This window comes from Toxorhynchites rutilus, chromosome 1 (genome assembly GCF_029784135.1).
Source record: "Toxorhynchites rutilus septentrionalis strain SRP chromosome 1, ASM2978413v1, whole genome shotgun sequence".
Lineage (NCBI taxonomy): Eukaryota > Metazoa > Arthropoda > Insecta > Diptera > Culicidae > Toxorhynchites > Toxorhynchites rutilus.
In genome coordinates this window covers 203,794,056-203,820,363 of record NC_073744.1, presented here as the reverse complement: position 1 = coordinate 203,820,363, position 26,308 = coordinate 203,794,056, and the positions used below count along the sequence as shown (strand labels likewise).

At 35.8% G+C, this 26,308-nt stretch overlaps 1 protein-coding gene and 1 pseudogene across 1 annotated transcript; one reads left to right on the top strand and one right to left on the bottom strand.

Moving 5' to 3' along the window:
• Positions 1-9,048: 9,048 nt before the first annotated feature.
• Positions 9,049-10,233, top strand: LOC129762352 (uncharacterized). The gene has a single exon (XM_055760559.1). The coding sequence runs from the start codon at positions 9,160-9,162 to the stop codon at positions 10,105-10,107; it is 948 nt and encodes a 315-aa protein (XP_055616534.1). The 5' UTR covers positions 9,049-9,159; the 3' UTR covers positions 10,108-10,233.
• A 13,931-nt stretch (positions 10,234-24,164) lies between these two features.
• Positions 24,165-25,651, bottom strand: LOC129766885 (uncharacterized; annotated as a pseudogene).
• Between the last annotated feature and the right edge of the window lie 657 nt (positions 25,652-26,308).

Sequence of the window (26,308 nt, the reverse complement as noted above, 5' to 3'; positions counted from 1 at the left end):
TGGACGTGAATCATTTATTTTAATAAGTTTAAATGTTTAAAAAAATGTGAGCTTCATTTCTTTCCACTTCAACTAGGGCAGTACTTGTTTTGAAAATATGAAACTTAATATTGTTGGGTTCAGGCAGGACATTTTCATAAAGATACTGAGAAAAAGTCCAATGCTACCCCATTTTACGGTACTTTAAACTTACTAGAAACATTTATTCGAAATAATTTATACTCCAAAAACTATTTCTGTATTGTTTACTTTTAATTCTAAAACATTTTTAAATGTTACGTTATATAGAGGTTGCCTTATATCGAGGTATGACAGTATGTACCCTCAATATGTTCCTGAAAGACGTAATCCTACGTCAAAAAGTTCCTGTTAATTTATTAGCAGAGAAAATTTCATCCTCTCAATAGCAGAGCTGTTATCTATCAATGAAACGGCTTTAGGATTCACCAGAATTATTTTGCCACATAAAGTTTAATGCTTTGGAATGCTGGAACCTAAACCATGCAATTACTCAAAATATAAATGCAAACTGTGCAAAATTCTTAGCCTGCAAGTGAATCATTTGAGAAGAAATTATCTCGTGAGGGTTTCGTTGTTTGAGAAACATATTATAGAATTTTATCATTATAAATGTTCATTCATAATTCCTGGTATATGTTGTTTTAAAGCGCTTTCTTCAGGTTGTTTCAGTCACGTTATAACATGAAAGTTGTTATTGTCATTGTCTAGCTTTAAAACATTTGAAACCGTCAAAAAAAAACAAGCACAAAAATAACTATTCAAATTATGAATTGCTAGCTGACCCGGCCAACTTCGTCCTACCCACATTTGATATTTTGAATTAAATCATTTCGAACACTCAAGTTCCCACAGAAATTATTTTTATGCACGTGATCTATACACGCGGTATATAATTTATTTTTTGACATATAAACCTTACGCAGACTAAGACGCATGAAACTTGACACTGCATGTTTAAATCCGTTGCTCCGTTCTTGAGTGAAATCGAGAGGAATGGACACCAAATCATTTTTATTTATATATGTAGATATAAAAATTTTTCTAAAAAAAATGGCTTTCCAATTTTCCATCTTTCCGAATGATTTTTATAACTTTTTTGGCATATTTTTTTTCTTCTGTATTATAGTAACTTTCAACACTTTTGGCTGGCCCGTCACTTCTAACCTTCCATTTTGGTGGAATGTCGGGAGTGAAAATTCAAGGTGTGTATATATATATATGTACTAAAGGTGTGACCGTGTCGTCAATGAGTGCGCGAGGGTAAACGGTATAAATATACTGTGGAAAGGGATTTGACTGCAAATAGGGATGTCTACATTTTTCGTTTATTCGATTGTCGATTAATCGTGGGGTCATTTTCAAATATTCGATTCATTCGAATAATTGTCTTTCAGTATTCGATTAATCGAGCGAATATTTATTTTTTGTAATCAAAACGAACAGACATTTATAATAAAAAACAATATGATTTCATAATTTTAAATGAGCTTGAGCTTGAGCTTGAGCTTGGGTAGACTGTACAATTCGTAGTTGCTCTCCGTGATTGACCTGAACCAACCAAATTGCACAAAGAACACACAGAATGACGCTTGGGACTAGCAAATCATTCTCGTTGTGCAATTTTCGGTTATTCGAGCTTTAAACGGTCAATAACGATGCCGGCCACGTCCTTACAGTCACCAGGGGAAGGGAAGGAATGTTAGTATGATATTCGCCGCCCGAAGGCCAGAAGGGTCGCCTCTATAGCGTGGTTCCCTAGCGTTTATCATGGAAGGGATAGTTGTTAGTGGGAATGGTTAAGAGAAATCAGGATTCACTGCGGTAAGTGATGTGATTATGTGAACACAAACTATCTAACATATATGTATATATTGTTATTCATCGCACCTATTTTTTATTGAACTGTGGTAGCGGAGGGTGCCCTTTGGTAACAGAGAGAATTCCTTTCGAATCACTCTAATTGGAGCATATTCTTCATCCAATCGCGTCGACGGGTGCTCAATGAATCGCGATGTATGGATTAAACTATAAAATTTTAGAATTACCGATTTTAGATTTTTGAATATCATATTTAAATTTTTCGAATTTTATATTTTTAAAATTTTTTGAATTCAAAGGTTCTGTCACCATCGCTCCCGCACCAAAGACAACACCTCGATCCTCCATCTCCACTCATCCCACACAGAGCCCAGCCGTAGACTGTTCGAAGCGCCGACCAAAACAAACCCCCAGAACCCCCAGACCGTCAGACGGACTATGATGTTATAATTTTAAATGTTACATTAAATATAATTTTGAAATAAACATGGTGCAGAATAATGGTTTTTGAATGAAATGTTTTCTTTCTGTTCAAAACTACCTCTTCTTCGAATGTTGTTGAAATAGCTGATTTGTTTTATTATTTCTGCTTGCTCCCTATAACTACTAGTTCAAAAAAAGTATATTTATAGAATCATTGACCACTAGTATGGTACATTTTCTTTGGCACTCTGAATTTGAATACTACTAATTTAGAACGGGAGCTGAGACCACCTTCTTCAAGTCCGCATTTTACGCTTGCAGACCTTGAATTCCTCTACCCAGTCTTCTCCACCACCAGTGAATCATTTTTATGCTTCAACCGTAAATAGTTTAGCATATTCGATGAATTTCGACGAAACACCATGACGGTTAAACAAATTTTGCACTGTATTTGTTGAAAAAAGGTAACTTCCTTTTTCATTAATCGCGATTACTTTGATAATTATTCGAAGTATTCATATTTTGGTTTTTCATTATTCGATACAAAATTGCTCGATTAAAATTGCAGATATTCGATTATTTGAATTAATCGAACGATTAACCGACGTCTCTAATTGCAAAACGCGGGAAAATCGACCGAGAGTCGATTTATTCTGTTGAGAAACATAAAATAAGATAGAGTATATTACAAACCTAGTTTCGACCGTAAAAGACTTAACTTTCAACTTTCCACACAAAAAGTAAAAAAAAATATTGCAAAATATTGCTGATTGTTTACATACAAAATCCAAGATGGCTGAGAGGCCTTTCTCATAAGTCGCGGTACCGTGTTGTATTTATCGTGTGAAAAATGAGTTCTTGACCAGTGTTGCCATATTTTAATCTGTACTAGAGGGGAAAAAATCTTTCTCATATGTACTTTTTCTTCAAAAAATATGTACCATTGGAATTATTCAGAAAAAAAATCATGAATTATGAAAACAATACTCATTTGTTTACTAGAAAATATTATAAAAAACATTACTTGCTCACTTTATATCTAGATTTACTTACTACAAAAACTAGTACTTTAGTATCAATGCCGTCGACAATTTTTATTTTTCCGTAATGAAATTTATTTTAGATTTGATTCGTATATAAGTTATAAACGACTTAACCCCCAAAATCGTCAACCCTGAGATGAACAATTAAGACAATAATAGCAATCAAAGATTTAGCTCATTAGCAGTTTGCCTTATTCGGGATAACCCAATACTACAGATAATAAAAAGGATCGGTAACATAACGACAGGGAAACAACAAGCGAGTAGATATAGGTAGAATTAGATTGAAACAGAAGTTAGGAGAAAACAAGAAATGATGAATAAAATCAGTTGATATTTTGATCTCAGAAGTGAAACATCTTTTCTTATATCACAAAAATCACCCTGGGCTTTCCGCCTGTAGCTTATATATCCTTGAGCTTGTCTTCACCCAGGAAGGAAGATAAAATATTTTGGAGAATATTTAAAATAAAAAGGGAGACTTCGTAAAACAATAATGTGTATGTTTCGCAGTGAAAATTATCATTCAGTTCATTTTTACAGATCTGAGCGATAACATACAAACTCTCTTGAAATATATTCGTTATTTTTACCAACCAAAATATTATTTATAAATAAATTATGTGGCAGAACAATGTTTGCCGCGTCCGTTAGAAGGATATATACGCTATGAATTACACAGTAAAACAAATCTTCTCAAGCTCCGTGAATATCACTGATTTCTACATGATTGCCATGATTGCTTAAAAATCCTTTTTTCTGCTTGAAACTCATGTTTTGTTTGGTAATTTAATTATGAACTGCACATTTTATATTATTTCCTATGTTTTGAAAAACGTAATATAATCGAAACATTGGAGTCACATGGGTGAAATAAAGTTTCAGGATCATATTAAGGGTACAAATCAAGAAATACCGGCCGCATCACGAAAATTGTCCACTTTTAAGGGCCTACAACTTGACGGCGCCAGTGGTTGTATGGTTAGCGTAACAGCCTCACAATCCGATCGGCCTGGGTTCAATCCCAGCTGGCGTCGTTGGGATTTTCTGAGGCGAAAAATCTCTGGTTACGTCTTCCTTCGGAGCGGAAGTAAAAGAAGTTGGCCCGGCTCATGAGTTGTTGAGTCTGATAGGTAGGAACAGGTGGAGTCGCCTCCCTGATGTCGGTGATTGGCACTAAAGTGGCGGAAATAGGCCGACGAAAAATAAGCGAAGATAAAAAAAAAAAAGGGCCTACAACTCAGTTATGGGTTTACGATATTTTTTTCTCCAACAATTTGGACTTTCCCTATCATTTGCAATATAGAGATTTATAAAAAAAAATATATGAGCGGCATATGAAAATAGAGCTTCTAACTTCCCATACTTTTCTGTAGACCGCTGGACGTTCTCCTGACACGTGGTCAAATTCGATTGCGGTGCATCTTGTTCAAAGATATTAAGAATCAACATGCAACAAATATCGCAACATAATCCTACGTCAACTAAGCGGGAGACTTCGTCGTGTCCCCGGGAACAACCCTTCAAATTTTCCATATTTGATCCAAAAATTCAGCTTTTAACGCAAATCATCGATGCTAAGCAACATTTCCTAGAAGTGCGAATGTGTGCATCATAAATAACAACAGCGCACTGTTATTTAATTTATTATTAAATCAAAATGGCATCTCCATTTCAATCATTCACCGGAACACAAACTGTTCCCCGAATGAAGAGTCGGAATGTACTGAATACAGAACTGAACGGAATGTTCATCCGAACAAATGATTTTCTGTCAATTAATTATTCCGATAATATTTATTATCGACTACTGCATTCCACAGATTAGGTTTGGACATTGGTATGGGCCGGGAATTGTTCAATACGTGTATATGTACTCGTTGCAAAAAAAAAGTTGATCCACAGAATACCTTTAAGGTAAATTTAACTCGGTTGACCCGAATCAAATGCATCAAAATCAATAAACTTTTTTGTCTGTCCATTGCATGAGCGAACCACAAACTAGCAAACTAGATACACACTAAACATCAATGGCAAAACCTTCAATCACATTCTCTAGTAACATTTTTACCTCAAATATCCGGCTACGAAGCTCTAGCAAACATAAAAGTTAATTTATCAGCCTCGTTCGCAGTAAAACGTTTCTAGTCGGCAGCAATGGAGCTAACAAAAAAAAATCCGCAAACACGGTTGAAACGGATTACTGCAGTGTGTCAGCACTTTGCTATAAATTTTATGTTATCTACTTTCGCAGTTTCATAAGGCAAACCTACACCGGAGAGATGCGGCACATTGCCGTGTGTCTCCGTTTCCGGCAGTCTGACTGACAGAAGTTGCTTTATCGCTTCCATCTGAGACCTCATCTCGAATTTCCGATTGATATTCTGTAGGGTTTTATGGTTTTTCATATTGATTCATCATTGCACGCACCATAAACATCTGTGGAATAAAAATTCCTTGAACTTCCTAAACCGAGTCAAATCCATTATCGTCAGGCCAGAAAAAGCAGTAAATCAAAACTTCTGGTGGAAAACCAATATGCAACTCCATCACATATACGATCTATGTGCGTGATAAGGCTTGAACCATTTAGAATTCGGAATCGCAAAACCAGATGTATCTTGGGATTGGCTGATGGAACAAAAAATGCTTTTATATCAAATGCAGATAATTCATTGTTCTTTTTAGAAAAAAATTTATCGAATTGACTATTCTTTTTTTCATGTCATCATGTAAAAATGAATTATCTAAATTGATAATTGTTTGCAATAAATGACTGCCCAAAACTTGGTTTACTCGAACAGTGATATCTTCCACCAACCGAGAGAAATCACAGGCGGAGAATTGGCTGTTATCTTCCCTCAAACGCTTTGGAGTTTTGAACGAGAGATATATTTAACCTTAAATTGGGACAGATATTTATAGCGAAAGACTTAAATGTTGCCATGTATCTCGGTGACCGTCCTTCGATCCGACCATTCAGACAAAACAATGCCTTCACACATTGTAATATTTCTCCGGGAGGATGTGACATTTGAATAAAAACTGGAAGCAAGGATTTCATCGATTGAACTGAATGCAGAAATGAAACTACTTTACATTAGGAATTATTACAAATATTAAAATCTGTTATTGATTGATGTTCAAGGCATGTTCGAAAAGAATGTAACATGCAATCATTCCACGTGATTGCTTAGGAAGCTATCTAAGAATATAAAAAACATGACCGAACATCTGCATTCCTTCTGGTACTCTCGGTTGTTTTATTTTCAATGCACCATTAGCATCTTGTTCGAAAAAAAAAAACTGCCTGAATCTAGATCAGATCTAAAGAAAACCAGTTCAGGTAGCAATGTAGCATACCTTCCCAGAATAGCTGTACGATTATTTGCCAAGGGAAAGTTGTATTCCAGCGGATTGCAACATATAATAGGATGTTTGCATGGGCTGATGTTCCTTTTCACCAATCACGTTCCGCAGCATCATACTTTTAACCGGACGAAGCTCAACTCTCTGGGAGGTAAACGAAGACGATGTGGGTGTATCTTATATCCAACTCTTGCACCCCACTGCTGCCATTGAGAGACGTCGGCAATCCTATTATGAGAAGAACTGGGAAACTACACCCGGGATGATTGAATCTGGAAGACAAGAGATTCTAATTTGCATTACAAAATGTGTTATTCCAGTTTGGCACATTTTTCTTCAGCAGAGGGAAGTAGGATCCATACTTTGTGTTTATATTTCGTGGTGCTATGGCTATCAGATCATTGAAAATGTGCTCTGTCGTATATTTTTTGTTTCAAAATCTCGTAGAGCTCAAAAACGCTGAATAACGCTCGCAATTATATGAGAGGGAGACACAGAGAATTATGTGATTAATCTTTTTATTTTTAGAATCTTTAAGGAATCGATTTTCAAATATAACTCACTTTTTTGTAAAAAAAATCGAGGGGTTGTATCCGAGACACGACCGCTTAGGACGTAGGACTATGCAACCTTTTTTTTCAAATTTGTTGGTATTATATCATACCAATTCGGATATCGGATATCATTTGCGAAAACGTTGAAAGTTCATAAATAACTCTTTAGTAAAATGTACCGGGGATCCTGAAAAGGTTTAATGGCTTGCGTGGTTTGTAGAATCATTTCGAGAAGCAACGATTCTTTCTTGCCTTTGCGAGAACAATAAACTAATTGGTCATATGTCGCAATTTGTTTCTGCACTGAGTATTTAACGAGAGGCATCTTCCGTGCACCGCCATTCAACAAGCATCAAACACGCGTCTTACAGATGTACACAGTTGCAGCGATAAACTTCAAGTGAAATATTCGCGAGCGTTTACAGCTCGAGGTGAAACATTAAACACAAAACGAGCAGAATAAGCGAGCTTTGTTGTTTCGGGTACAGAAAGATCCTGAGAGTTTTCCTCAGAGGAGATGCAATACTTATACGCTAGCGACAGCTTACTTACTATGCAAGGGTGGAGTTTACTTCGCAAGTATTCTCTTTTCACTATCCCCTTTTGTTGTTTCTATTCTAGTGGCTGCATACGTTGCTCGTTATTGACAGCTCTGTTCGGGAAAGCACATAAATGGACAGAACGAATGTATGGAGAAATGGGAATGCTGGGAATGGGAATGGGAAAGCGTATGCAGGCTATGAGATTATAATGCATAACATATCAAACAAATATTAGAAAATTTTTAGATTCGATTGGCATGCAAATAGTTAAAATCTGTTCGCAGCAAAAATAGTTATTAACATTAACTTTATTTTATGAAAACGTGACTTGTTTTCTGATTTGTCACCCTTAATGTAAGACGTAGTCCTACGTCAAAAACTACTTAAAATGGTTACATTATCAATACTTATTATATATTCTAATCCTAGACTATGCTGTTATACAACCAAAGTCGATAATTGCTTTTGTATATAATAAATGATTTAGATTGAATGAAGGTTCTCAATACATCTTTTCCGAACTATAAGAAACTCCATATCGATATCCATTTTGATTAGATTCTATATTTTGATAATGCAATATCATGATTTCTAACAGGTTCGCAGGTTTTAGGCAGGTTCGGAATAAAATTAGTTCAACTGTTTTATTTTTCATATATATCAAAAATCATCGAAATTTATTCAAGTCTCTACGTATAGTATAGTAGTCGAATTAGAATTTATAAAGAATTTATGAGTATTGATAATCTAACCATGTTACAATCGTAGGGTCATGGTAATCTAGTCGTATAGATACTGAACAAATACTGGAAATATGTTAACTTTGGAAAATGATAACTCAAAACAAAAAAGGCCTCTCTGATTTTTGGATATGTTGTGCAAAAAAACCTCAGTTTTCTAGAAAAAATATTAAAAATATGGCGCTCTCTATCTTTAACCGTGGAAACTTAAAAAAAAATCCTGAAAACGAAAACAAAATCCTTTTTTTTAAAGAGTGTCATATTTTTTCAAGACTCAAAAAATTTTCTTTCAGAAAAAAATCATTTTTTTTGGAAAAATTTTCTCCTTTTTTAATTTCTCGGACCACCCTGAAATGGAAAACCCAATGACAAAAAAGTTATAATATTTGGCGATAAGGAACGAAATAACAAATTTTCAAAATAAATCCGAAAACCAATACATATATCGGTTAGGCATGGAATGGTTGAATATAGATGAGACTTATAACTTTCAACATATATCGAAAAGATTAACTGCAACTGTAAGCAGTTGCAGTTAATCTTTTGAAACGAAACCAAATATAACACGTGCTCCTCCGGTGATTAACATACGATCATTGTGAATAATTTATTGTGATTTATTGTAACTAGTTACTTGTCTTCGTGAATCATGAAGAAGGAGAAGATTCGTCATCTGTTAGATCTTTCCAAAGCGGAGAAGCGCGCATTTCTGGATTCATTTGATATGATTTTATCAGACTGCGATGGCGTAGTGTGGAATTTTACCGGACCAATACCTGGGGTAAATAAGGCATTACAATTGCTCAAACAAAAGGGCAAAAAAATTGCTTTCATATCGAACAATGGGATGCGCACAATGGAAGAGTACAAACAAAACTTCAGTAAACTAGGAATCGATGTTAGTGAGCGTGACATCATTCATCCGGCGTTGACGACGGTTAAGTACCTCAAATCGATCAAAATGCAGGATGCCGTATACTGTATCGGCACTGAAATTTTCAAGGATTATCTACGGAACGCCGGGTTCACGGTTCTTGATGGGCCAACGGAACGTTTTCCTGATGAAAGAGTGGCCAATCCGGTGCGAGTCTACACCGACTTCTTTGAGGAAACCGACAGCCCGAAGGTCGGAGCTGTGGTGATGGACATTGATGTAAATATCTCCCTTGCACATCTGATGAAAGCCAAGTGTTACCTGCAGCGAAATCGAGACTGCTTACTCATAGCTGGCGCCACAGATAAAATCGTCCCGTTGGATTCAAGTATGGACGTGATAGGGCCGGGCTATTTCATTGACATATTGGAACGTGCCTCCCGACGGAAGGCGCTGGTGCTTGGGAAGCCTGGTCAAGCACTGGCCACCTTTGTGCTGGAGCAGTTTAATGTTACCAGACCGAAACGAACGTTGTTTATTGGAGATATGCTTCCGCAAGACATGGGCTTCGGAACAAAGTGTGGCTTCCAGAAGATTCTTATGCTCAGCGGTGGCACGACGAAAAGCATGATGTTTTCTCATGAAAGATCAGAAGAACTGCCTAACTTTTACGCCAGCAGCTTCGCTGACTTCATCCGGTTATATGAAGACATTTCTCAATAAGTATTTGTATATATAAGTAGTATTTATTTAGATAATGATATATTTATTAGCTTGAAATGATGCATGATCGTGATTTAGTGTTAATTAGTTTCATATGTCGCTGCCGACAAACATACCATAGTAAGAAAAAAAAAAAAAAAAAAAAAACAGTGTATGTCGCTGAACTGGGTGCGATATATTACGCATTAGGGATCATTGAAACATTGCCCATCGACCACTATTTTATTTTTTCAGACAGTCTCAGCTCAATAGAGGCAATCCGCTCAATGAAGGTTGATAAACGCTCATCTTATTTCCTAACTAGAATAAGACAACTATTGAGTGTTTTGGTTGAAAAATTATTCAAGATTACCTTAGTATGGGTTCCCTCTCATTGCTCGATTCCGGGGAATGAGAAAGCGGACTCGCTAGCTAAGGTGGGCGCTTTAGAAGGCACACTTTTTGAAAGGCAAATTGCTTATAATGAATTTTTCCACATTCCTCGTCAGTATACGCTCGTAAGTTGGCAGCGCATGTGGAGTGGTGATGAGTTCGGTCGTTGGTTACACACGATTATCCCTAAGGTCTCGACGAGTGCATGGTTCAAGGGATTGAATGTAGGTCGTGATTTCATTCGCGTGATATCTCGGCTTATGTCCAATCACTACAACCTAAACGCGCATCTCTATCGCATTGGGCTCGCAGCAAACAATCTTTGTGATTGTGGCGATGGCTACCACGACATCGAGCATGTTGTCTGGTCGTGTATTCGGTTCCATGCTGCTCGCTCTCAGCTCTCTAGAGCACTGAGAGCACAAGACAGACAATCGGATATCCCCGTCCGGGATATCTTAGGTAGCCGGGATCCTGATCTTCTGCTTCATCTATACCTGTTCCTCAGAAACGCCGATGTCAACGTTTAATGATGTTTCCTTCGTTGTGTCCCCGTTTCATATCCCTCCTATCCGATCGATAAACTTGTACTTAGTCGCGGCAATACATACACACACTCTTTACAGATACACGGGCCAAAGGTTGTGCAGTCCACTGATTATTCAACAAGAGCCAAAGGTTGTACCGCTCATGACAACTCTACACGAGCTGATGATTGCGCCGCCATTCTATCCTGGATTCCTTGAGTCGAGAAAGACGCACCACGCTAGATATGGGGTACAGACTAGGGGGGCGTTGCTGATTAATGGCCAGCTGCATCCCAATAGGAAGTATCCCGTGTCGGGCACACGTACAGAGCATCGAAGACTGCGACATACCAATTATGAGAACACTTGTAATACTAACCTCGAGTCAACCGCGAGTAATCGGTTACATATTACTAACATAGTCTAAGCAAACATTGTCAAAATATTGAACTCCCGGCCCCGTTAGGCTGACGCCATATGAGCCTTAATAAAATATATATTTTGGATAAAAAAAAAAAAATATATCGATTAAAGTCAAATTTTTCACATTGGGATAACTCAATAACGGAAACTACGAACTCTACCAAGAAAATGCAAAACCAGAGTGAAGCATACAGAGCATGTTTTGAAATATTTTGAAAAAGAGGAAGTATCGTCCGATTGACCGCAAACGTAACCCACCAGAAAATCAATTAACATTAATTGGCATAATCAGATATATTCGCCCTGGATGGGAATTATCCGATACGAATTTGGAACACTGACACAACCATAATGATTTTATACGCTTCTCAAATTAACAAACGATCCGATCCTATGATTTAACGTGTCTGATGGAATCTAATGGCTTAACATTTGAATAGGCAAAGTGACACTTGAACAGGTCATTTACTGCAATAAAACTCTACTGAATTATTTCTAACGATTAACTTATTTGCTATTGAGTTTTTTCTCACATTCTTTTCATAATGTTTTCCCTTCTTCAGGCCATTTAATTGCATTTAGAGGAGCAAACTGCAACATCGATTTTTTTTTTAAATTTCTGACTAATATAATAGTTAATTTAGTAAGACTTTTCTCTAGTGTCCATGTAAAACTGTGTGATCAACGTATTTATTTTAATTTGGCAACTGTAAAATATTTGAAATTCCCGCTCACCAAGAATCTGGTGCAACAAGATAGAATCAGTCGAAAAATAGCCGATTTTTACGCGACCATCTCTGATTTTTCAAAATGTTGTACGTATCAGTATCAGTATCAATATCAGTCGCCAAAAATCACAATTTTTATTATCTGATGATCTATTTTATTTACGACTCCATTGAATTGAATTGAATTTAATTTTTTGAACTTTCACTTTATTGAATTTTAAATTTGTGATTTTTCATCTTTTTTGAATTTTTAACTTTTCACAATTTAAGATTATTTTCTAAACTTCGGTTAGGCAAAAGCGCTGCGTGTGACATAACTCAAAAAAAATGTAATTTGAAAAAAAAAAATGCGCCAAACTTTGGAGTTATCTCTTTGCCTTTAGGTGAAGGTGTAAGCTAGCCACAAATGGCTGACACAATGGCGCTGATTTCTTTCATCTCCCTCCCTCACTCATCGCCCGAAAATAAATAATTTTGCGAAACAGTGTAAAGAAAATGAACGTTTTCGCACACTTCCAATCAAGTAATATCAACCAAACTCTAATCGATTACTCACAAGATATTAAATTTTCATCTGCTGTCGCACTGTATAGTTAAAAAACGTCGGAAAACTCAAGCTAGTGCTCTGAAAGTTTTTTAAGCAATTATTATTTTTACGTTTAATGGGTCTATAATGTAAGTTTTAGCAACTTTAACATTGGGTAAGAAAATGGTATTGCAGAGCTCGAAACTCTGCCACGGTTGCCTATGCTTTCAAAAACAGTAAACGGAAAAGTATTACATTTAATCAAAATGACTCGGCCAACGAAGAGAAGGGTTAAGGCTCGTGAATATGTGAAAACAATACGATCAATGAAGAAAAATATTAAGGAATTATCAACATCGAGTTACTATGCGAAGAACTTGTTAATACCAAAAGAGCCCCAATTCGCATGTGTGATAAATTTGCTCATGTTACGCTCGCGTATAATCAGAATTTTACTTCATATGCAAATTAACCTTCTATATATATTTATATTTGCAATTGTTCATCGGAATTGTTGAATTGTTATTTTTTTTTCAAATGTATCCAAAGGCTCGTGTCAATGAAGCGTCACATAGTCTGATAAGTGAATTTATCTATTTACGTGTGCTTTGCTCTTCTCTCACAAGCACTATTACCCCATTTTTACACGTGGGTTTACCTATACTACTACAATGGCTAGCTTCCACCTTCACCTTAACGAAGACTGTTAACCGCTCACTTGTTGGATACAAGAGTAGAAAACAATGATCATTGCAACAGGCTGTCAGTTTTGAATAGGTAGCTAAATAATAGCTTGAATAGTAAAAAGAATTAAATTTGAATTCGACTTAGGGAATAATAAGTCATGTAGCATGTAAGTCATAAGTTATTTTAATTGTACCGCCAAAGTGAACAGAAATTTCAAATAAATTATTCCAAGTTATTAAGCGATCCAAAGTGCCTATTGAATTCTTCTACATCCGCCAGAAATCACGATCCTGCCCTAACAATATCTTTTCATATTTTCGTCTGGTGCATTTTCAGCTCAGAGGCGGAGCTCAAGTTGCAATTGTTCCCAAATATTTTTTCATAATCGAACCGCGCGACGGTAGAATAACAAATTATTTGCCAAAATCATAAAATCATGAATAGTACATATTGAAAAAAAAAAAAAAATAAACAAATAAAATTGATTGTAAATCAGTGCTCCACCGCTTTGTTAACTGTTCATCAGAGTGCAATGTATGGGAAAAAGGTGATCTTCAAATTTTCGAACAGAACTTCCTGCAAAATATTGATTCACGCAAAATTCAGCTCTTTTTCTATTTACAAACATGTCAAGCACATGTCAACCGAGAAAAGTTATACACAAAAATGTTGCGATGAAAACATTGTTTTTTCAGGAGCAATCTCAACAAGCTGAGCCAGCAAATATGAACACTAGAGTGCCACAAAATGTTGATCATTGCAAAAAAAAACCCCATGCAGAATTTCAGCTCAGTCGAACTTTATTTGCTAGTGTCACAAAACGTCAGTTTGAGTTTTTTGAAAACCGAAAAATCACGTTGATATTTACTGCTATCTCGAGTTTTTTTTATTTTAGTCAAAAATTTCCTTTTTGGCAATCGGTCGTTTTTCCGACTGAAAAGTCGATTTTTGACAAACATTTTTTTTAGATAATAGATCTCGAGGTTTCATGCAACTTCAAGACATTTGGCATATTTTTTTTCGAAAATCCCAATTTCATGTACCCTTGGGTGATTTTTCGGTTCAATTGAGTATTTTTTGTGGTAATCAACATTTCGCAGGAAGTCCTGTTCGAAAATGCGAGATGACCATTTTCATCAACACTCTAGAGTTCATATTTGCCGGTTCAGCTTCTTGAAATTGCAAAAAATAATGTTAATGTTAATAATGTTTTTTTGTGTATGAATTCTCTCGGTTGACATGTTCTTGACATGTTTGTAAATATAAAAAAAAAAGTTCTGAACTTGTGAATCGCGATAATTTACACATAAAAAGATACGAGTTAAACATTAGTAGTAATTTTTCAAGTAAAACATGAGGTGTAGGCAAAACTTTTTTTGTAGCAGTGCCCTTCTTCTGATGTATGGACACCTTGTTGGTAATTTTATGGGCTATTCATGTACATTTTTTAAGAATTAAAAAATGCAACATACTTCTACGAAACCTTAATTTGATTCTTTTATTTTTTTTCAATGAATATTTAAAAAAAAAAATTTGAAATGTGTGATGTTTTTTTGTTGAAAACATAAATAAATTCCTACATTTAATTTTTGAATCAAAATTTAGTAGGACTTAGTTTTTGAGTGAGTTTGTTTGGAATTTTTATCTGATCTTAACTCAAAAACTAGAAGGCCAACAAAATGTTGGTAAAATCATGAAACGTAGGATATTAATTTGGTTTTTATTAAAAAAATATCAAACATTTGAAAAAAAAAATACATTGAAATGAAATTATTTTGAAAGTTAAAATTATTTTTTCTCTGAAATCTGTTTTTAAAAAATTCTAAACAAACATTATATGAATAGCCTAAAAAAAGAAAAAGGAAAAGTGCTTTCCTAACAAAAACTTTTTCATGTTTTCTTTGAAAAATGACTACTAATGTTTAACTCGTAACAATTTATGTGTAAATTATCGCGATTGGAAATGTTGTGCAATGTTTTTTTTTTTCCATATGGAAATATGTCAGAACAACAAACTCTTCTCGCGTACACACATAAATGTTACCAGTATTCCAGAAACGCTAAAAGATAGAAAGTTGATGTTTTCGACAAAAGTTCATATTTTAATAAGATCTAAAACTTTTTCGAATACACTGTATCTCTATCCTGACTTTAAACCGCTGTTCATATATATTTTTTTGAGATTTCAAAAAATACGCTTAAAAAATAAATTAAAATTTTTAGTTTTTTTTCAGCATGTTTTTGAAAACTTGTTCGCTGTTTTTCTGTGTGAATTTAAATAATTTCCTACATTTCATCCTTGTGCCAAGTAAGTATTATACTTTTTAAATTACTTTTTTTGGGTAAGAAATTAATCCCTTAAACGACAATTTATTTTCAGTCAGCACTGCTCTGGCAGACTGTTCTATTTTCTTAGTTTTTTGAGGAGGGATTGATACAGAAACTTACGGTTCATATTAACTCAATTCAATACTGTCATAACTTTCGCATAAAATATTCCCCATTATTTTAGTCATATCTGACGAATTTCATGCCAACTCGACTGGCCGTTGGCAGCACCATTTCAGATAGCAATGAAACGTTGTGGGTGTAATAACATGGGCTGTTTAAGCAACTCTGCATATTTGAAATATTCGAAAAATAAATAGACAACATAATGAAATTTTTTTTTTTTCTTTAATCTTAACAAAAATTTATAACTTAAAAACTATGATACCTACAAAATTCATGTTAAAGGATGAAATGTAGGAAATTGTAATTTTTTTTTCAAAAAAATACCAAAAATTTTGCTGACAAAAATGTTTTTTAAAAAAATTAAAATTCATTTTTCTCGAAAAAATATTTTTTTTAAATTCCCAAAAATATACATATATATATATATATATATATATATATATATATATATATATATATATATATATATATATATATATATATATATATATATATATATATATATATATATATATATATATATATATATATATATATATATATATATATATATATATATATATATATATATATATATATATATATATATATATATATATATATATATATATATATATGAATAGCCTTTACAATCTCCAATAAGTCGTCCATACATCGAAAGATGGGCACTTTTACAAGGAATAGTTTTTCGAACAACAACTTTTTTATATTTTCTTTGAAAAAATACAACTAATCCAAATTTTGTTTAAAGTCAATATAGCGATATAGTGTATTCGACAAAGTTTTAGATCTAATAAAAATGTGAACTTTTGTCGAAGACGTCAACTTTCTATCTGTTATAGTTTTTGGAATATAAGTCATTTTTGTATGAAGACTCCTGAAAAAAAAATTTTTTGCTCGTAACATTTTTGTGTGTAAATTCTCACGTTTGGCATGTTCTTGACATGTTTTCAAATAGAGAAAAGTTAGCACAAACTTTGTCGAATACACTATATAGCTATCATGACTTTAAACAAAATTAGATTAAGTTGTATTTTTTTCAAAGAAGACATGAAAAAGTTGTTGTTCGAAAAACTTTTTCCCCGTAAAAGTACCCATCTTCCGATGTATGGACGACTTGTAAGGGTAAGGGTAAGTTTTTGAGAGAAATGAATTTTAATTTTTGAAATAACTTTATTGTCAGCGAAATTTTTTTCCCAAATTTTGTTTGGTAATTTTTGGTGAAAATTTAAACAATTTTCTACATTTCATCCTTTGACAAGAATTTTGTAGGTATCATAGTTTTTAAGTTATACATTTTTTGGCTTTTTCCAAAAAGTAGTCTGTTTTTCAAATATTTCAAGTATGCAAAGTTGCTTAAATGAACCATGTCTTTACAACCACAACGTTTCACTACTGTCTGAGATGGTGCTGCCAACTCCTAAGATGAGTTGGCATGAAATTCGTCATCTGTCATTTAACGTCATAAAGTCAGTTTGTTCTGGAAAGTTTATGCGAGCTGGACTCATCATTTCCGTTCAAGGGGTTAATTTTTCTTATTTTCTATGTTAGTAATATGTAACCGGGGGTCTCCGTAGCCACATTGGTTGCGCGTTCGCTTAGTAAGCGATCGATCGTGAGTTCAAAACTCAGGGCCCTCATTGACCATCTTTGTGTTGTTACAGAATAGCTACGTCCACGCAACAATCATCAGCGATGGAGATCGATCCACGGTCGAATAAAGATCGATTCGTCCATACAACTGCTCTGCTCTGCAAGAAACATCGGGCTGCTGTTCTATAAATAACTCAACAATGATCAACAACTGTCTCCGCTGCCCGGTCTAACTGGATAATGGAAGAACAGATAGAAAACTCTTACGCCTAAATGGCTACTGTGTAAATGTGTACCATATGCAATGGTGTAGTAGGGAATAGTCTAACGCCGAAAAATGGCAACTGTGTAATGTGCTAATTATAGATATGATAAACATGTGACATGTACACGATTAAAATTCGGCTCTGTTACAGCTAAAATGCTAATGAGCCTAAAATAAACAAAAAGGGATAAAAAAAAAATATGTAACCGATTACTCGCGGTCGGCTCGAGGTTAGTATTACAAGTGTTCTCGTAATTGGGATGTTGCTGTCTACAATGCTCTGTACGTGTGCCCGACACGGGATACTTCTTATTGGGATGCAGCTGACCATTAATCAGCAACGCCCCCTAGTATGTACCCCATATCTAGCGACTCGAGGAATCCAGGATAGAATGGTCACTAGCCGGCGCAATCATCAGCTCGTGTAGAGTTGTCATGAGCGGTAGAACCTTTGGCTCTTGTTGAATGATCAGTGCATCTGTAAAGAGTGTGTGTATGTATTGCCGCGACTAAGTAAAAGTTTATCGATCGGATAGGAGGGATATGAAACAGGGACACAACGGGGTTAAGAAGTAAACGAGTATGTAAAATATTCCGGAAATAATCAAAGAGGACATGTTTCGAGTTATAAAAATTCCTAATATTTAATTTAACGTTTTTAGAGATTTGCTAACAGTGTATTTGCAATGTTATTTTTTTCTCGAAAGTTCATCGATTTTCCAACAACTTCTCTATACAGAATTTTTCAATCAGAAATCTGGATTCACGTGTTTTTGCATAAAACGTCAACGATTCTGGAAATGCCCCATTGAAAAATCAGTCGTAATTTAAATTGGTCATCTGATACTAAAACTAGTGATTTGAGGTAGTTGTCATCAAACAACCAAGTTTAAAAAAAAATCTGAGATGGTCAAGGCAGAGGCCGGCTGATTTGGCGTAGAGTTGCTTCCATATAAATTCATTTCAATAAAACAAAAGTAGTAAATGAAAAAAAAACATTTCTCGTTCCATTCCACATACTTCAGAATATTTTCGGTTAGTTAGAAATTACCAGTAAAGTAAATTGGAAAAATAACAGTCTAAATATGCAATTTTCACAACGAGATTCAGAAGCTGTTTTCCCGAAAAATAGTTCTTCTACGAAAGAACGCTATGCATTGAAAGCTTTTCACAATCCCCAGATGTTTACATCATAATATACAACGCAGAATACAAGCAGGATAAAAGAAATTGACACCCCTAGGCCGCTTTCATCTGCAATGCGCACGAAGAAAATTGGTTTGTTTGCATTAAAGCAGCACAACAATCCCGGACGAGTCCTTTGACATTGGCCCAACTTGCAGCGGCACCATTCGCGATTCTTATTCGTTTTTTTGTTGTTCACACATATCACCGATGAAAATCTTGTCGAGCCTTACATACTCAGTAATGGGACCATGCAGCGATTCATTTTTGTCTTGCCTCATAATTGCAGTGAATGGTAATGCAAACGTATAATCAGCTGTGATTCTTTAGGAACAATGTATGGAAATAGGAAAGAAATAGCCACATCATGGAACGAAGTTAATATTTGTAAATATATATGAACTATCAGTTCATTCTGTGGTTTTTTTTTATCCCATTTATTTATTTGAGGCTCATTAGCATTTTAGCTGTAACAGAGCCGAATTTTAATCGTGTACATGTCACATGATTATCATATCTATAATTAGCACATTACACACAGTTGCCATTCGCCAGTATTCCTTCTATACCATTACATATGGTACATTCACACAATAGCCATTTAGGCGTAAGAGTTTTCTATCTGTTCTTTCATTATCCAGTTAGATCGGACAGCGGAGACAGTTGATTGATCATTGTTGAGTTATTTATAGAACAGCAGCCCGATGTGTCTTGCAGAGCAGAGCAGTTGTATGGATGAATCGATCTTATTTCGACCGTGGATCGATCTCCATCGCTGATGATTGTTGCGTGGACGTAGCTATTCTGTAACAACACAAAGATGGTCAATGAGGGCCCTGAGTTTTGAACTCACGATCGATCGCTTACTAAGCGAACGCGCAACCATTGTGGCTACGGAGACCCCCATTCTGTGGTTAACCTCAGTTAATTGTCCAAGATAAAACAACAAAATGCCAAATCGTAATTGATTGATGATCATGGCGATCAAATTTTCCCTGAACGGTCAGGAAAACTGTACAATTAATCACATTAGTCACAATTTGTTCAACAAAAAGTACACTCTCGAAAATACAAACCGGGGCCGGAGCAAAAAGGCAATTCCAAGGAAATGACATCCACTGATATAAAACGTCTCATGCAGCAACAGATTTACGCGGGTCGCCGAGATAAGAATTATCATATTTCATTTTGTTCGTCCGCCGTAAAAAAAACCGACGAGGACGGTTAACAGCTTTCAAAACTTACGGCAGAAAATAAACACGTTTGGGTTCGCAGGAGGAAGCGGAATATCCTCAGGGGAACTCAACGTTCAGCTTTAAATCATAAATTATGAACCCTGTTGAACATATTTTTTGATTTTTTGTTAATCTCTAATGTTGTGAATTATGAACGCAACATTTTCAACATCGAATTATATACAATGGCCACTCATACTGTGGTTCATAAAGGCATTTCTCCAAGAAGAATTATTCAATTATTCAAAGATCTATAGACGAAAGTATTTCGAATGATGACATGACAATGTTTCCAATCTAATTCCCATATTTTTCGAGGCTAATATAACGGTTCTTATTTTTGTCATCGAGATAAAAATCCTCCATTATGTTTGGTCTTCCTGCTTCCGCATTTCATTGGTTGGAAATAGAATGGTTGTGTGAAATAAGGAGTAGTCACGCAACCATGTCAAATCATTGCCCCGCCCCCCCCCCCCCCCAATGGAAGTAGATATTCTCAATTTGTTTCTTATTGTTCAAAGCGCAGATAACAAGATTCCTTTTTAATGATTTTCAATCTCGTTCCACCTGGCATACACTTCACGAACAGCACGGATGATAAACAGCGAGCAATTGAAATTCTAAGCATCAGATGGAAAATCAGTTTTTCTCTCAATCAACTGTGTCATTCATACGTCACGTGCGCGATGTCACTTTCCACCCCTCCCAGACTCAATCACGTGGCTGCCATAAATATCGGATCATTTCAGTCACTTACATCCGACTTCCTTCTAGGTAGTATCACACACACACACACACACACACACACACACACACACACACACACACATATTCAACTCGGGGAAATTCCACTTTCCGGTACGTTATCGAATCACCGCGTGCTATCCTTTCATCCCGTCAGTGCGACGGTATGCAAAAGAAGGAAGCGTTCGCTCTCTCTCTCCCAAAGTCGTGATGTCAGGTTAAGATGTAATCCTTCTAGCGTGACACGAATACGTGCGTGAGCAGCGTCCCAAACGACAGCCTTCCCCGTCCCGTTGATTGCTGTGGCGAGATGGAATTTTTATTAACTAGCGCTGAGTTCAGAGCTGACACTGCAATCAACAGTGTGGGACATGCATTTGGGATCATAAAAAAACCGCTCCCGCGAGGCTTTCTTTTCGAGCTGGAAAGTGGGATCAAAATTTACTGAACCAGACGTGATAACGAATGGATTGGAATTCAGATTATTTGTTTCAGCAGATGTTGTGTGGTCGCAAATGGAAATATGCCACGAGAATCAATCAAATGTAGACACCAAAAAACATAACTCAATCATAATTAATTTCTCATGTAAATCTCTCGCCTGGGCAGTAATCCATAGAATGCGAACGCATAACTTAGACGGCAAATTGACAGTCATTTACAGGATGAAATTGCAAAGTAGAAAGCTGTCCTCAATGTGTCCATCCCAGAAGTAGCAGCCTGTTTCCCAATTTTTGGCACACACACACCCATTATTTTCCTCGGTCCTACTGGGTGTCTGTTCTGTTGGACAGATTGATTTAATTTTCTCCATTCGCGGAATCCTGTCGTCCTTATCCGTTCGTCGTGATTGGCAGTGCAATGGACATAATGTCCAGTGAATGATTTACAGCCTATCCGCACAAAAGCACGAGGCGCGCCGTCGAGCGAATATGTGAATTTCGGGGAACTTTTTAGTCCAATATTGGACGTATGAGTAATCAACTGGTTTTGGGGAAGTCTTAAAGTTTACATTGTGACCATTCCGGTCGGAATATCAATGGATTGATGGATGCCTACTGAGAAGTCGCATTATAAGATATCTTTATTTGGATGGATTTTTACCAAAGAGCAATTCGTTGTGCTTTCTGAAATGCGAAATATAGTGTTCCCAGTTAGGAATTGTTAATCGGTTTTACCGGTAATACCGGGTCATTTTTCATTACCAAATTACCGGTAATTTTACAATAAATAACCAGTAATTTCGGTCATTTACATTTTTACACCATCTATATTAGGGTGCCAATGAAAATGGTCATCTCTAATTTCAAAAAGTTACCTCATAAAAAATGTTCACCACCTCGAAAAAACATCCTATGCCAAATATTAGCTCAATTGGGCTTAAGGGAGAGTGGCGCCCCCGTGGCCGAGTGGTTAGCGTCTCACATTATCATGCCGGGTGTTTGGGTTCGATTCCCGTTCTGGCCGGGGGATTTTTCGTCAGAGAAATTTCCTTCGACTTGCACACTGTGGTCACACGCATTCAAGAGCTTGCCCCTCGGAATACATTCAAGGCTCGTCTCGGAGTACGAGACGAAGCATATGATTTTAGGTGCCAATAAAAATAATTATTTCGATTTTTCATTTGGAACTTGTTACGAAATGTTGATTTGCACGATAATATACCTTATGCAAAATATTAGCTCATTCGAACTTCATTTATTAGTGTCACAGACGTAAAAATTTGAGTTTTTTTGAAAAACGAAAGATCACCGAAAATCGGGGGTTTCAAAAAAAAATGTTAGTGCCAAATGTTTTAAAATTGCATTACTCGTCAAGATTTATTGTTATCTTGAAAAAAAAATTTTTGTAAAAATAACATTTTTTTTAGCGCTTGCTCGTTTTTCCGTCTGAAAAGTCGATTTTTAACAAAAATTTTTTTTTGAGATAACTATAAATCTCGATGTGTCATGCAATTTTAAGAGATTTTTCATCAGACAAAATTTTTGAAAACCCCGATTTCCGGTGATTTTTCGGTTTTTAAAAAACTAAAATTTTAACATCTGCAACACTAATAAATGATGTTGGAATGAGCTAATATTTTGCATAGGGTATATTATCGTGCAAATCAACATTTCGTAACAAGTTCCGAATGAAAAATCGAGATAATTACCATATGTTTCGTCTCGTACTCCGAAAAAAAACCCCAGGGTGTCAATTTTTGACAAAAAAAAAATTCGAGATGACACTAGATCTCGACGTTTCATGCAATTTTACGACATTAGGCATCAAAAAGAAATTTTCGAAACCCCCGATTTCCTTTACTCCCCCCTTGGGTGATTTTTCGATTTTCAAAAAACTCAAACTTTGACGCTTTGCGCCACTCTCCCTTATGTCCGATTGAGCTGATATTTGGCATAGGATGTTTTTTCGAGGTGGTTAACATTTTGTATAGGATAACTTTTTGAAATTTAAAAATATATCTATATATATATATATAAAAATGGAGTGATGTCTGTCTGTCTGTCTGATTCTTATAGACTCGGAAACTACTGAACCGATCGACATGAAAATTGGTATGTAGGGGTTTTTGGGGCCGGGGAAGGTTTTCGTGATATTTTGAGACCCCTCCCCCCTCTCTAAGGGGGGGCTGCCATACAAATGAAACACAAATTTCTGCATTACTCGAGAATTAATCAAGCAAATGAAACCAAATTTGGCATGTGGAGGTTTTAGGATGCAATAAATGTTTCTATGGTGATAAGATACTCCTTCCCCCTCTCTTAGAGGGGGCTGCCATACAAATGAAACACAATTTTTTGCATTACTCGGAAATTAATCAATCAAACGAAACCAAAGTTGGCATGTGAAAGTTTTAGGGTGTAATAAATGTTTCTATGATTGTTAGACAGCAAGGTTGCAAATTCTCATAATCATTTTACTGACAGTGCAAGATATCGACACAACATCGTATTCAATAATTCATCCGCCTCAGTTCATGACAAATGAACCGAACAAAATATCATGCAGCCGACATTCCCTCGCGTTCAAACATTTCATTTTTGCATTATTTCTCACACTCATTCTTAAACTGATTCACTGACAATGAACACCCGAAATATTCGCATTCGTCTTAGATTAGCTGTAAGTGATGGAAACAAAAATTAATTCAGAGAAATATTATGCTAATGATACTGCGTCAGATGTGTATACGCGCGTTCGTATAGATGTGAGAACAAAACTCGTTTATTATTTTTATTTTTATGTAGATTTAAAACAACAAAATTGGACGACAAGTATCATTTGATTTATGGACATCTGCCTAAATCAATCCTTTGTTTAAATTTCTTTCCAATTATAAGCTGAGGAAATAGTTTGTGGGAACAACGCTTTGTTCAACTTGACCAACAAGATATTTGTCAAGGTGTCCTCTGCAAGTTGTGTTCGACGGTTGGATAGTACTATACCAAGTACGCTGAAGGCTCTCTCTACGGAGACTTGGTTTGATGGAGTAGACAGCACAACCATGGCCACTGCATATAATTCTGGATGCGTTGTCTTACGGCTCACCCAGTGATCCCAAACGTTATAGCTGTGACTTTGACGTGGTTCTAAATCCAGCGACTGAAGCTGAAAATTTTGTGTGAGGTCTATTTTCCGTGTCCACAGCTACACCGAACATCTCGGTAAGATATTCATCAAAATCATCAATACCTTCGGATACTGATAAAGATTTGTTTGACATGATGGAGGATGATGATGTCGATTGTAGTTGGTGAATCCGCTGCCATGTTTCATTAATGTATCTCTGTAACGATATGAAATTGATGAAGCATATATGGAAAGTAAGTGTGTAGGATTCGGGAGTTTATAAGAAATAGTTCAAAATAAAGTTTTTACCTGTATCTCCACTTTCTCTTCAGGTGGAAAAAATGTAGACCCATGATAATTCATGCGTGGATCAAGATATAGTGACATTTTAAAAGCTCTAGACTTACGTAGAGCTGCCAACCTAGTCTTCAGAGAATTTAATAAATCAGGTACAAATAAATTTTCTTTAATTTTTCTAACTTCATTCATAGCCATGAGCCAAGCAATGTAAAAGTCTGGCAATGAGACATGTTGCTCTTGCATTTTTTTCGAACATATGTACAATGGTTTCAATGCATCGCAGTAGTTGTCAATGAAAATGTAATGTTCCGTAATATCTGTTAAAATCAATGATATATATTACAAAAAAAAAATTGAAAATGTATATCAATTCGTTGCTTTGTTGATCACAATTACTTGTTTTTTAGACTTACCAAGCTCAGGAAATTGAATGGCCAATTGCTCGAAAAATGGTTTTTGATTTTTGAAGGATTGAACCATTTCAAAAATTCCTCCCCAGCGTGTATGACTCCAAACAGGGGGATGTGATGCATCATGGTGGTCAAAATTTGTCTTATATTTAACGTTTTTAGTTTTTTTCGACAGCTCGGTTAATTTTTTTACGCTTGTGTGTGATTTATTCACAACATCCAAAATGGCTAACTGTAGAGTGTGCACTGCACACCTAACCAGATTGATTCGTTCGTTGAATTCAGCACATAGTTCAGTTGAAATATCGTGTCCTTGATCTCGTTCATCCGTATCGTTTACGTCGTTCAATTTCTCAAATAATGTCATTTCCAACACGTCTTTTAGCTTTTTGACCGCCGCAACCATGTTGGCCCCGTTGTCTATAGTTACAGAGAAAATGTTCCCAAACGGCACATTGTACTCTGCTAGCGTATCCATTATTTTAGATTTCAAGAAAGCGTTTGGCTTTCTTTAACTTCTACCATACCTATAAAAATAAACATATTTTAGAAATCCTGCTGGATGTATATAGGTACGCGCAATTGCGTGTGTATTTGCATTTGTGATATGTGGGGGCGTTGTGTTGTACATACCAAGAGTCCGAATGACGACATTTTCTCGAAGAGCGTATTGAACATTCACACCTAGAATGTGACGATTATGGCAGGAAGCAGAATCTACCTTCAAACAGATAAGTTTGTCCTTCATCTCATCTATTAAGATCTGCTTCATCCGCTGGGACATAATACGCAAAGGATTTTTAATAGTTTCGCGATTCAACGTACACCCAACTGCTTGACAAATAGGATCCAATAGCAGCCGAAATCCCTCCCATTCAAAGCATGAAAGCGGCATCCCATGTTCTGTGACCAGTTTCACAACAGCTTCGATCAAAACCTGTAGATCTATGGCAATTGGGCGCTTTGCGACGATTCGTGGCTTCTTAGCAAGCGGCTCATAATCCTTAAGAAGGCCTTCAAAGTTAGCGATTTCACTATGCTTTAAGCGGAAATGTCTGATGAAATTTCCCGAATCTAATTTATCCTGTGTATAGACGCAATCGCTTTGATCGATGTTGCATTTAAATTTTCCACCATTCTCAAGGATGAAAGATAATACGATGTCCGTATACGTACGCTTCT